This window comes from Ochlerotatus camptorhynchus, unplaced genomic scaffold (genome assembly GCF_037179485.1).
Source record: "Ochlerotatus camptorhynchus isolate MF236.1 unplaced genomic scaffold, CSIRO-AGI_Acam_v1.1 ptg000014l, whole genome shotgun sequence".
In the NCBI taxonomy this organism is placed as follows: domain Eukaryota; kingdom Metazoa; phylum Arthropoda; class Insecta; order Diptera; family Culicidae; genus Ochlerotatus; species Ochlerotatus camptorhynchus.
Genome location: NW_027040506.1, coordinates 4,448,085 through 4,461,844, shown reverse-complemented (window position 1 = coordinate 4,461,844; position 13,760 = coordinate 4,448,085). Strand labels below are relative to the sequence as shown.

The 13,760-nt window shown below is 41.1% G+C and overlaps 1 protein-coding gene across 1 annotated transcript; it reads right to left on the bottom strand.

Annotated features, from left to right (window-relative positions):
- Nucleotides 1-91: 91 nt before the first annotated feature.
- LOC135701584 (kunitz-type serine protease inhibitor taicotoxin-like) lies at nucleotides 92-13,115 on the bottom strand. Its single transcript, XM_065222423.1, has 2 exons — nucleotides 12,709-13,115; nucleotides 92-293 (listed from the first exon to the last, which is right to left on the bottom strand). Exons 1-2 carry the CDS (start codon nucleotides 13,029-13,031, stop codon nucleotides 182-184), a joined length of 435 nt encoding a protein of 144 aa, XP_065078495.1. The 5' UTR covers nucleotides 13,032-13,115; the 3' UTR covers nucleotides 92-181.
- Nucleotides 13,116-13,760: the final 645 nt, after the last annotated feature.

The window sequence follows — 13,760 nt, the reverse complement described above, 5'->3', positions numbered from 1 at the left end:
TATGAACGTCCGTCACAAGGATCAAACAAAGTCTTCAGGTGTGTACCTATAGGTATGAATGTGTATGTGCGAAAGCTGCTGACGATTGGAGGCAGCTCTGCGATCCACTCCTTCATTCGCCGGATTTGTACCAGATGGTTTGTGAAATTGTTGGTGGTGCGATTTGCGACAAAGACGATGATCACACTCCGTTGCACGTATCCATGCACTTTTCGTACGTGAGGAAGTTGTTGGCATTGCCATCGCAGCCACCGAAGGTGAACTCGTGGCAGGTCTTCGATTCGGGATCGTATCTGGAAGAGGGATAGAAAAAGGCAGAGGACGTTAGAAAAGGTGTTCAATCCTAGATGAGTCAAAGAGCACAGTTGGAGGCAAACCAGCCTCAGGCTGAAAGCCTCCTTAATAAAGATAGATCAATCAATCAAAGAGCACTAATTTATGTAAACATTTCCCTACAGATTTGAAAACAGTGGATTTAAATGTATTCGTAGTACCCTTTGTATACCTTCGACAGACATGATTGTAGTGCCGTTTTACTCCTTTAATCCATTACCACAATCGACGAACTAGATTAAAGTAGTACATCGGTCTGTCATAGGTATTTGCTGTTGATTATTAGTTTGAACTAGCCAAGTTTCAATGGAAATCATGCAATTGATCACATGGCATAAAAAGCGCTCCAAATATGTTAAATTTATTACTAGCCGTACATCAGACAGAAGGCTGAAGCAAGGCAGATTGGACTTGCCATCAACGCATCGAATACGAAATACATGAGAGGAATAGGTTCTCGGGAAGACAAAGTTAGCCTCCCACCCCGAGTTCAGATTGATGGTGACGAAATCGAGGTGGTCGACGAGTTCGTATATTTGGGCTCACTGGTGACCGCTGAAAGTGATATCAGCAGAGAAATTCAAAGACGCATTATGGCAAAGAATCGTGCCTACTCTGGATTCCGGAGGACGCTCCGGTCGAATAAAATTCGCCGCCGCATGTAGTTGACTATAAACAAGACGCTGATAAGACCGGTGGTCCTCTAAGGCCACGAGACCTGGACTATGCTCGTGGAGGACCAACACTAACTAACTAACTAACCAACTAGCTTGGTGTTTTCGAACGGAATGTGTTGCGTACCATCTATGGTGGAGTGTAGATGGATGACGGAAGGGACCGAATGAACAACGATTTGCACCAGCTTCTGGGAGAACCATCTATCGTCCACACTGCAAAAATTGGTCGTAAGAATGCCGGACGACGACCTAGTGAAAATGGTTCTCGAAAGTGACCCAACAGGGACAAGAAGAAGAGGACCCAACAGTGGCCAAGGCGGATCGACCAAGTAGAAGGTGACCTGCGGACCCTTCGCAGACTACGAGGCTGGTGACATGTGGCCATGAATCGAGTAGAGTCGAGACGACTTCTTCGGACAGCTGAGGACATCAAGGCCTTGCTTGGTAAGGTAAATAATTTGCATAATTTTGTCATATTTTTTTACGATCTTTCGAAACCGCAATGCCCAAAACCATAAGTCGGCCTGCAGAGGGATAACATCGTGTTTTGTTTTCTCACTATAAAAAATCCAGCCTTGAAATTTTTTTTTAAGCTGCAAAGTTTCTGATGTCTTTACTGCTGGCTGATCAAATATTCATCATTTAGCGGTATAGTTTAGGGCTTAATTGGGTGGGTCTATATCGTATGTCTATTTATATGTCTGATCAATCAGTAAAAAATCTCGATTTTTCAAAATCCGTTTTAGCAAGTAAAGGTAATCAACTTCGATTATAATGGATAACTCATTTCTGACAAAAAACCATATGGGACTGTTATGCTTTTATGGTCAGTGCAGCAGTTGTTTTCTCGTTATGAATCACGCGTTCATATAGCCGATAGGTCCCGGGTGCTTTGTTCATTGCCAGCAGCTCGATCGGTGAATCAAATAAAATTTAATGATGTCTGGAATTGAGGTCATGAACATCGTTTGTTTTGAATTCGCCCATTCGATACTAGTGCCAGACCGACCTCAGCCGATATCACTAATTTCGTCAGGACACTGGATTCGAATGTTGCTGAGATGGAAGTATTTTATCGGATTTCTGAGCAGAACGCGCTTTTCCAGTCGGAGGAGTATGTTGTGCTTTATGCACTAAGAGAACTTAACTTAAGTCAAAAGAAATTCAGAGAAGTGGAGAGAGTTTTGCAAAATCTGTGGAAACTTTTAAGAAGTTCAAAGTACCTACCCCCAACTAACAATTTTCACAATGTAAACGCTTTACTCATTTCATTTAAAGACTGGAACGCGCAAAAATTGGTCGACAAAAAAATCGTTTCTTTGAGTCAAAATTCATATCACAACAATCTTCTTATTTTTCTTTTGGTAGTTCAATTGGGTTATTTAATTTAGAAAAATATATCGGTTTTTATATATTATCTGAAAGAGCTTCGTTTTCTGAGCACAGCGATATTTTTTTTCGAATCCACACACTTTCATCTCGATTTTTAAATCAAGATTTAAAGCCAAATAATAACTTCACTGCTTGACAATAAACTGACAAACTGACAGCTAGCTCCCATACAAAGTGACACCGAGGGGTGCTGATAAGGTGATTTTTGCATATGTAATCGTACTTATTTAAATAGTTCCAGTGTACCAAAATTGATAAAATTTTGTTGGGTTCCATTTTTAATGCAGATTACGAATATACATTTACCTCAATACCCTTAAAGAACCCAATTGGGTTGTTTAACTTCGGAAAATACACAGATTTTTATACATCATCTGATAGAGCTTCGTTTTCTGAGCACAACGATATCTTTATCGATCCCGTAGACATTCATCTCGATTTTTAAAAATTTTTGATCGTTGACACTAAATCTATTCGTTGACAGCAGGCTCCCATACAAAGTCCCACTAAGGGGCGCTAAGGTGGTGATTTTTGCTAATGTAATCGTACTTATTTAAAATAGTTCCAGTGTACCAAAATTGATGAAATTTTAGATATCGGTTACATTATTAATGCAGATAACGAATATTTAATTATCTCAATACCCCTAAACAACCCAAGTCATATATTTAAAGAAAAAAGTAGAAGAGTCTGTGCCTAGGGGCACGAACGGAAGCTTGACGTAGGACCGCTAGTAGACGGAATAAATGTGAAGAGCATTTAGTTAAGTTCGGTTAGTTAATTGATCAATTATCTATTATCTCAACTCTTTCCGTTTTTGAATTGTAGGCGTACCAAATTTTGTAGTATTTTTTTTCAAAGAGAAGTTTGATTAAGATAATCAATCAAAGTCACTTGCACCCCTGCTTCCAAGTTTGGTTACAAGATTACAACTCTGGAGAGCATTTTGTGTGGTCGTTGGGGGCTTGTGGTTCTGAATATGGACAAACAAGAACAGATAAATTCTATTCCAACTCTTTACTGATGTAAGCCTGATGGCCCTGAAAAGGGCCGTTTTATTGAAGAGGACATCTATGGCCACTTACGCTTGGCATGTTTAGTGTAGGTGACAGCATCACGGACCTCATTTTCCATGAACACCTTCAGCACACCTCGTAGATCAGACCGGAGATACGTTTGACACCACCACGGCGAGCCAGACGACCGATGGCGGTTATCTCGAAGAACTTTGCGATGACGCTTGGCGCCTCCTTTACCAGACCTTTTCCTCCTTTGCCACGATCAGTCAATTGTTGCTTGTTAGGTGTGAAGGAGTGGACTAGCCACCACCTTCCTACTGCTGCTATTGCTATTCACTACGCCGTTCGAAGCGAAAATGAGCTAATGCCATACAGCAGCGCTCTTTTATATCTTAGGTTAGGTTAAAACAGAATGATGTGCAACCAAGTGGTAACAAAGGTTCAAAGACTCCTCCCATTATGAGTAGTTTGCTATCAAGTAGCGACACTGGCTCTTTTCCTTTTGCGTACACGGCGAATGAGAACGACCCAAATTTGAGTTTAGTTCACTCATAATCGCCAAAAGTACAGGAACTCAGCGATGAGTAAATTTGTCTCATGGTTGCCTGTGGAAAACCTAAAAAATCTGCCAGAAAATGAGGAAATTAACGAAAATTTTATTCAGTCTCGGGGTAGTACCAATAGACTGAGTGAATCCAATATTTACTCTTCTCAAATTCGGGAATTTTCCCCTGGAAAATCCTGGGAAAACATGAGGCAAATTTTTCCCATAGTGGAAGCTTGCCAAGTCCGGCCAAAACAGCACAGGTCTATTATGTTGCTTTAGGAATGATAGCAGCCGCTTTTCCAGGCACTCCTGGACGTAGATCTCCTGATTGATGGTTCCCGTAGTAATGAAAATGCCGTTTTTTAGACCACACGTGCATATGGCGTGCCAGACGAGATATTTTTCAGGAACATCGATAGTTTGATGGTTTTGAAAATTTCAGCCATCTTCCTTTTTCCTGATGCGGTATAAAACCACAAACGAAGTGACAGACGGAGCGGCTCGAAAACTTTGGTGACGCACTTGCTATTGCAATTTTTCAGTGTACCACATGGCAACACCACTACTACTGGATTGTACCACATGGCAACACTACTAATGCATTGTACCACATGGCAACACTAAATGTACTAGAATGTTTTGGATCTATCTCTTTCACTCTACTCTAAACTGAATGCATAAAAAAAAAATGACAAAATGATACACTCCTTGCACACTGTCAAAGATCATATTGCACACAAAATCAACTATGTTCAAATCAAAACAAAAATACTAGCCCATCTGGTGGCTGATGGAACAGGCTTCTAAGAAAATTCTATTACAGCGAACCACATTATTTTAATTGATTTCTTCGCCAGTTAGTCGTCTGTCACTTCGTTTGTGATAAAACTCCTGTCCCGGAAGCTGCTTGAAATCCACCTTCACATAAGTTTCGTCGTCCATGATGACACAGTCGAACTTTGTAAGCAGATTCGTATACAGCTTTCGGGACCGCTGCTTTGCCGCGTGATTTGGTTGTAATCTTGGTTCGCCACCTTCACCTTCTTAAACGTCGACAACTCGGCTCGTTTCTTGGCCCGCTGCACAGTAGTATGGGAGACATTGAGCTTGCCAGTTACGTCCCGGACGGAGAGGTTAGGATTCCGCTTATATTTCACCGCCACCTTCTTCGTCGTCGCTGCCACGTCCGGATTACGACTGCCGCCGCTTCCAGGCTTCCTGGCGGTCGACAGACGCTCCCCGAACACTTTTAAAACGTTTGTCACGGTATATTTGGCCACATCCTGCAATTTTGCCTACTTGGCGTGTGAGAACGTCGGATTCTCTTGCTGCGCGAGCAAAATTTTGACACACTGCTCCTCTTGTTTGGACGTCATTTTGAAAACTGGAGAGCAAACGGTGAAAACTTATCATAGCAACCATTGTATATACACTCAACTTCCAAATGCAGCATTTCAGGTTTTTTATGGATTTTTAACAGAAATACACTAATTTAAAGTTGACCAGTTTTTGCGCGTTCCAGACTTTATAAAACCTCAAGCTGTATTAAAACGTTATACGATATGGGCAACCTTTACTCAACCTCTATACAAGCAAATCTGGCGAACTTAGTCATCTACTTATGGCTGTTGGGACGGTTGGAACAAGCTCTTATTGCACTTCCATTTACGCTTCTAAATAACTGTTATCCTGCTGTTTAGTTGTGTGCGAACTTGAAAGGCGCTTATTCAACCTTTTCCCGGTTTTTCAATAATCACTATACAGCTTTCTCTTGAAGCCGGGTTAAATATTGTTTACGCTTTTGTTGTTGTAGGAATTGATTGAGTTTATTTTGATGTGAGAATCATATTAATCGAAATTAGCTATAAATAAACACACCACCAAATTATTTACCCTGCACCCGAACCTGGAATCGAACTCGAGACGACCGCATTAGCCACCACTTTGAACTGACGTAAAATAATCTACATAACTTTCTTCAACAAGATTGTTGAGTAGTGGCTTTATAATAGTGCACATGAATCACTTTTCTCGTATAATGAGAGAGAGAAGGATTAGTAGGTATTCCAGTAAGACGCCCACATTCATCAGGATTCACATTTTTTCGACTAGTTACTTCAGCTTTGTAAAGGAGCAGAGTAAAAGCTGTGAAACTGCACACGTCTAAAAATAAACCTAGTTGACTTAAAAATGCACCCATAGTAGCGCTAACACAGTTTATTAGCTGAGTACAGGTTGTTTAGCTGTTGAAAAAGCACTTTTGACATTTATGTTATTCAGCAAGAAGGGTTAGTTGTGTAGAAGCCATCAAATTAGTAATATGTTCACTTTATTAGCATTGTTTTGCATCGACAAGTTTAAAGTTGATTAATATTTGCATAGAAGTGACATTAGCGTTTATTGTAAACGGGGAGATCTACCTCAAGGAGTGTCTACAGAATCGTCTGCTTCCTCTGTTCAAGCAATACGAAGGCCCTACGGTATTCTAGCTTCATGCCACTATTTAAATGTTGTCCTGGTGTGGTACAAAGAAACACGGTTGTTCCGTACTGTTTTGGCCGGATTTGGCATCTTGCCATTACGGTAAAAAGGCCATGGAGTGGTACGCCGCCAACAACGTGCAGGTGGTTCCCAAGGACAAGAACCCTCCCAACACGCCAGAGCTCCGCCCAATTGAGAAATACTGGGCTATTGTCAAGCGGAACCTAAAGAAGACCAAAAAACTGCTAAGGGCGAGCAGCAGTTCAAGGCAAACTGGCTTTCTGCGGCGAAGAAGGTGGACAAGGTGGCTGTACAAAATCTGATGGCAGGGGTCAAGGGTAAGGCCCGGCAATTCAGATTTGGAAAAGCGGAAGCCTAACTGAATATTTTTCCTGAATTTTATACTAATTGAACTTGAAAAAGAAATTTAATTTGATTTTTTAAATAAACGATTTCACCGATTTACACGCGTTTTCCCTTGACCAAATTTTGACCGTATCACCCTTTAAAACAACCATAAACAAATATGTAATCAACAGAACTGCACAAATCATTCAATTTAAGATACTATTAACATCTAAAAATGATAAAAAAAATATTGAAATAAAACGGTGGACGAGTTGAACACTTTTCAGATGAGTCATCTGCTGGTCGACGAAAAGCACAAGTTCCTGTACTGTTATGTTCCTAAGGTCGCTTGCACCAACTGGAAGCGCATCCTAATGATCATGACTGAAAAATGGAACGGCACGGATCCACTGCAGATTCCCGCAGACACTGCTCACTCGAACGGTGTGTTCAGTACGTTCAGTTCCCTAAGTCCCGACGAACGCCAAACAGTGCTGACTGACTACCATCGTTTCATTTTGGTTCGGCACCCCTTCGAACGGTTACTGTCCGCCTTCCGCAATAAGCTGGAGGGAAACGCCAAAAGTGCCAAATATTTCCAATCCCGTGTGGGTAAAACCATCATCCGAGCATTCCGTCCAAACGCGTCCAATGCGTCGCTGGAGCACGGCCATGACGTTACCTTCCTTGTATTCCATCACACACCAACCAACCAACCCAGTAGGCCTCAAATAATGTGTGACTACCCCCTAAATTTAAGCATATTAATAAGGGGAGGAAAAGAAACTAACAAGGATTCCCTGAGTAGCTGCGAGCGAAACGGGAAGAGCTCAGCACGCAGAGGTGATGCACTTGCGCATCTACCTGGTTCCGTGTACTGGAGATTTCGTCATCTGCCGTAACCAGCGGTTACCAGTTCAAGTTCAACTAGAATGTGGCTTTTACTCCCAGAGAGGGTGATAGGCCCGTAGAACGGCGCTGATGTTGAGTCGCAGTTGAGTCGCAATTCGAACCATTCGTTCAACGAACACTGGGAACCGGCTGCAAAACTGTGCCATCCCTGTCTACTGCAGTACAATATCATCGGAAAGTACAAAACACTGGTAGACGATTCGACGTTAGCTCTCCATTTGGCTGGAGTGAGTGAGGTCAACTTTCCCATTTCGTACAAAACATCTGGCACCAGCGAACGGTTACGAAAGTATTTCAGTGACATTCCACTACCAATTATTAAAAGCTTGTACAAATTGTACGAAGATGATTTCCGACTGTTCGATTATGGTTTGGACGATATTTTGGGTTTTGAGCTCGGTTAAACTCTCAGAAGTCAATTAATTTTACAATTAGTACAACAGAAAGAATAAAACGACTAATCAAAACTAGAACCAGTACTAACTACTTAGTAGAGATAATGATAATGGTACCAGGTACCGGGTTTCATTATTTTTAGTTGACTAGAAGACTTACTCTACCAGATTTTACAATAAATTTTAACCAACTATACAGACATTCGATATGACAATACTAGGGCATAGATTAGTTGTTAGATGATGTTGAACACATACAGCTACATACGAGCAAGACAACGTCCAAAATTTTATACTCAAAGTGTACAATTAGTTCTAACATTCAAAATTTAAACCGTACATGATTTTTAGATGTGATTTTTTGCGTTGATATGTACTTATCAAATTTGTTGGAGTTAACTCTGTGATGACAGCCTAACCTGAGCAATAAATGTGGCTTTACAAAAAAAAAAAAAAAAAAAAAAAAAAAAAAAATATCAACTTAAATTTTTGAGGTTTTGGCAGGCCAGGAACCACTGTGCAGTGGTAGAAAGGGCACTAATAAGTGATGCATTACCTCGTTTAAAAACTTGTTTCCAGCAAAAGAAAAAGCACACTAAACAAACAAAACAAATCCCTAAAAAAGTCTTAGCTTCTGTGAATTTTTCTTACGGATCCTTATTTCTCCAGAACTCAATCAATTCTATAGATCTACGGAAAATTTAGTAGAACCGACATCACTGACTTCCATCTGTTTTGTTTTAATTCAATACCGCTGACGCGTTGACAGAACGAGGGAAAAGCAACTGGTGAAAAAATGGCATGAACGAGGGATGCTCTAGTTGCACATCAATGCTTGGGAATGTAGATGATAGATGGTGCTAGTGTGCATGCAAAATACGCTTGACGATATTTTTTGAAGAATTCTCTTCTAAGAGTTATGTCAGTTAGGTGTCTGTGCTAATAGGTTGTACTTTATTGTCTGAAAGTTTGAAAAAAAAAATCGGTCCGCTAGGTCTCTACAACTCTACAGCGTTATTTCCGTGATGCAATTTGATGTGGGACACCCTTTACAGCAAATTTTTGAAACTCTGAACAAACGACTCCTTGAAAATATCTTAATTATCTTCAATAAACTAATCAATAAATGTACAATCCATTTCTGATAGAATAGTTTTACCTTTTTTTTCCGCTTCACCGACACAGGTGTTGGTCGCAGCCTCCGGGATGCCACGTGATGTTTTTAGTTTTGACATACCTCACATCACTGAAGACATGGAAGCCGCAACACGCAAAATGAAGAACTCATTCGCCGCTGGTCCTGACGGAATTCCCTCGTCAGTTTTAAAACGATGTGCAGTCAACTTCTGCCTTCCACTTGCGCGACTTTTTAATTTCTCGGCACAGCAAAGTAAATTCCCCTCCCGCTGGAAGCTTTCCTATCTGTTTCCAATTCACAAAAAAGGAGACAAACGGAATGTCGCTAATTATCGTGGGATTTCCTCCATGTGCGCCTGCTCTAAACTTTTCGAGATTATTGTAAATGATGCTCTGTTTATGTGCTGTAAAAATTATATCGATACGGACCAACATGGTTTTTACCCCAAGCGATCGGTTTCCACGAACCTGGTGCAGTTTACCTCTGACTGTCTGCGAAGCTTGGATGCTGGATGGCAAGTTGATGCTGCATACATGGACTTAAAAGCCGCTTTCTGACAGGGTGGATCATGAAATCCTGCTTGCTAAGTTGGAGATCTTAGGTGTCTCGTCTACGGCTGTGAAATGGTTCAGATCGTACTTAGTAAATCGCTCTGTACGAGTCAAGATTGGTGCGACGGAATCAAATGTTTTCTCAAACAACTCGGGAGTCCCGCAAGGCAGCAACCTGGGACCTCTGCTGTTTTCGATCTTTTTTAACGACATCGCTCTGTTGTTACCATCTGGATGTCGTCTTTTCTACGCAGATGACGCCAAAATCTACAAAATTATCAAAAGCCTCTCGGACTGTTGGGATCTCCAGCATATGCTATGTATTTTCGCTGACGAGAAATTTGATGGGCCCGAGCATCGAAAAATGCAACGTCATCTCCTATCACCGTAAAAACGAACCAATTATGTTTGACTATGTGCTCTTTGGACGTTGCATTGTCCATGTAGAACAAATAAAGGATCTCGGTGTTACTCTGGACTGCGGGCTCACCTTCAAAATCCATTATAACGACATCATTTCCCGAGCCAATCGCCAACTGGGTTTTATTTTCAAAATTGCTGATGAGTTCCGGGACCCGTTATGCCTCAGATCACTTTACTGCTCACTTGTGCGGCCTATATTAGAATCAAGTGCAGTTGTATGGTGCCCTTTCCAAGCCACTTGGATCGCTAGAATCGAATCTGTTCAACGAAAGTTTGTGAGATATGCTCTTCGTTTCTTGAACTGGCGTGACTCATCGAACCTGCCACCGTACGAGGAGCGTTGCCGTCTTCTGGGCATCGAACCGCTAGTGGTGCGACGGACGGTCGCTCAAGCTATGTTTGCTGGAAAGTTTCTCACGGGTGACATCGACTGTCCAACGTTGCTGGCCCAGCTAAATATGTATGCTCCTGAGAGACCTCTTCGTCAACGCGAATTTCCGTTTTTGGAGCCACGAGGCAGAAATTATACGCAGAATGAGCCAATTCGTGCAATCAGCCGACAATTTAACTACTTTTATTGCGAATTTGACTTTAACGTCTCAGCAAATGTGTTTCGTCACCGGTTACTTGACCGTTTTCGTTTCGTTGACCATAACTAGATTAAGTTTTATTCATTAAGACATTAATTGTCAGTTGAATTATTAAATAAACAAATAAACAAACAAATAAACAAAAAAAATAACAAAATTATGTTTGTTTAAAAAAATGATCAGCTGGATTTTAGTGAAGTTCATTTTTTAATTGTATTTTTGTTTTAATCGGAGTCGGAGTCGGAGTCAGAATCGAAGTCGTTTTTTTTTAATTCAGAGGAGTCGGAGTCGGTCGATTTAGACTAGTGATGTACCGAATATTAAGACACCACAGTATTCGGCCGAAAATGAAGCTTTGCAGCCTCCCAATTTTACTCAAAAACCTTGCCAGCCACTTCTTCTTTCCTTTATTTAAGATCGGTCTCTGTTCCGAAATCTACTGCCAATAATCGACGGATATCGATTGCCATCCATTGACGCCAATCGAATGTGCAGGGAGGCAACTTCCACACCTGCGTAGGATATCGCACCCATTCAAACACACATGGGCCGGGACCAACGGCTTTACTTCCCTTTCGAAGGAAATTGCCAGCCACTTGTTTCGGAGGAAATGGCCGAATAACAGTTTGGTGCAAATGTCGAATACCTGGCCGAATAGAACTATTCGGTGCATGAAATGAAATGTATGATTCTATTCCAGCTTTGCATAACAAGATTGCAGAATTTTTAATGTTTCATCGCATAACCAGATTCTGTAATGTGGTCGTCGGTAGGGTTTTAAAATATTTTTTGTAGAATTTATGCTAGCTAACTTTTCGAACACATCTAGATAGAGCTGGAATTAGGGCGTAACAAATTTTGTAAAAAATTACTTTTCTCGATGATTTCTCGAAAGTCTTGCCTCTCCCTGGAAAATCGACATCACCATCGAGTAGAGGAAGACTTCTCCTACCCGATGGATATGTTGGTTTGTGTTGGAGTGCCTTGAATTCCTAGAAATCAACGAGAGAAATCATTTTTTACAAAGGCTGTTATGTCCTAATTCTAGCTCTATCTATATATTACGTTTTTCTCTGGATCTAGAAAATCATCTTCAGAAGGTTTTACACGAAAATATTAATTCTGGAAAAAATACTTGTTCGCTTCATTCCGTTGTAACAGCTGCCATTACATTTACTGTAAGTAACATACACAGAGGATGTAAGAAATCTTAACTTACATTCAATGTAGATGCCGTTTGTTTTTCGTGTGCTATTTTGACACCACGTCTTCAATGCTTTTAATTTTCTTGCACTCAGCACTTATCAACCTCAAACATTTTTTAACACTTTTCTTAGACTTTCGAGATAGTTGTGGAGATTTGGCAGTGATCAAATAGTTAGGTTTCCAATTTTATATATTCGAAGTTATTAAAATTAATTATTAGTTCCAATGTTAAAAATTGTGAGTTACCCAAATCGGGCGTATACTGATTTTTTTTTTATTCGCCATTATATAGTGACTAATTAGTTAAAATTAATGGGCTGCTAGTTCAATAGCTCACCAGCTCAACAAACTAGCACGAATTTCAGTTGCTCCTGAAATCTCATGCTGGTAGACGCTGATGCTCTGTTTACATTATGCTGGCTACTTTGTTGTACAGTGCTAGCACATATGTTAACACCACATAAGCCTGTGCATAAAATTGACCGCTCTAGCTCCCGGTAGAATAAGAAAGTTCAGGCAAAACATATTTCTTCTCCCCGAAGACATCACAGGTAGGTATGTACATCGAATGCTTGGTTTAAACTTTGTGTCCGTTATCTGACCGCTGGATACCATTGGCACAACTTTCACCTGTGCACTTTTATGCAGATGCACACTACGCACACAACTAGTGATGGAAAGTAACGACAGACTCACCTCCATCTCGGCAGCAGCGCTCGGCAAACTCCCTTTCGCACTGGCAGCTTACATTTATCGTCCTTAACTCCACTTTCCACTCGGTTACTGGTTTGCAGCAGAGGAGCCGATCCTTCGCGCTTTTGGTACGAATGTTCTTCGTCAAACTCATCATAATCACTTAGATATTCCAACATTTTGTAGAACATCTTGCCACCGTCTTTCGTGAACTGATCCCACATATCGATTGGCTTAGCTTCACTGACACTGATGGTGGTGGCCATCATCAGGAACGACACCGCCACCGCAAGAACCATCCACCGGGCACTGTTTGAAAGCTGCATGGTTTTAATTTTTTCTGAATTCTTCCAATATTGCACTCAACACTTTTTTCACTTTCCTTTTCTTTCGTTCGACTTGAACTTCCAATTGATCGGTTCAACTTAACTTTGAATACTGTTGACTTCGGACTGCTGCTACGCGATCTTATATTCATTCCATCGACTGCCACCCGAAGTCACATCGGTTTTCCCGCGCGCTCTCGCCTGCTTTGCGTGATGATCGGAAGGCGATCTTTCTCACTCTCTTGATCATGGCATGGTGGTGCATATAATCATGGTGACGATCGGCATACCTGTTCGCATCTATGCACAATAATGCGTTTCTCTACCTCGTCGTTCATCGAGGACCGTTTCATGGGGGCGGTTTGTGTGTGTGTGTGTGTGTGTTTTTTTTTCAATGATAAGTGCATCTCGAACTTTCATGTTTCGAGAGCACTCTTTGGAATAAGGTGTAGAAAAAGAGTAGCTCAATTTGCTGTATAGTCCATTCGGTGAACAGTTATCCGACCAATTATTCTAAATCACATTACTCAACTCGAAACTTTCCAACGCAATTTGCCCTTCTGAAAATTTCCTTCAATTACCATGTGGCAGCATTCGTTCGATTTAGATTTCATAACACCCAGTTCCTGCACGGTGCATTTTAACCGTTCAACTACAAGCAGATACCCATCGACAAGTTGCATGGAAAACTAATCGCCAAACGTAAGAGTAAGCCAAACACACAATACT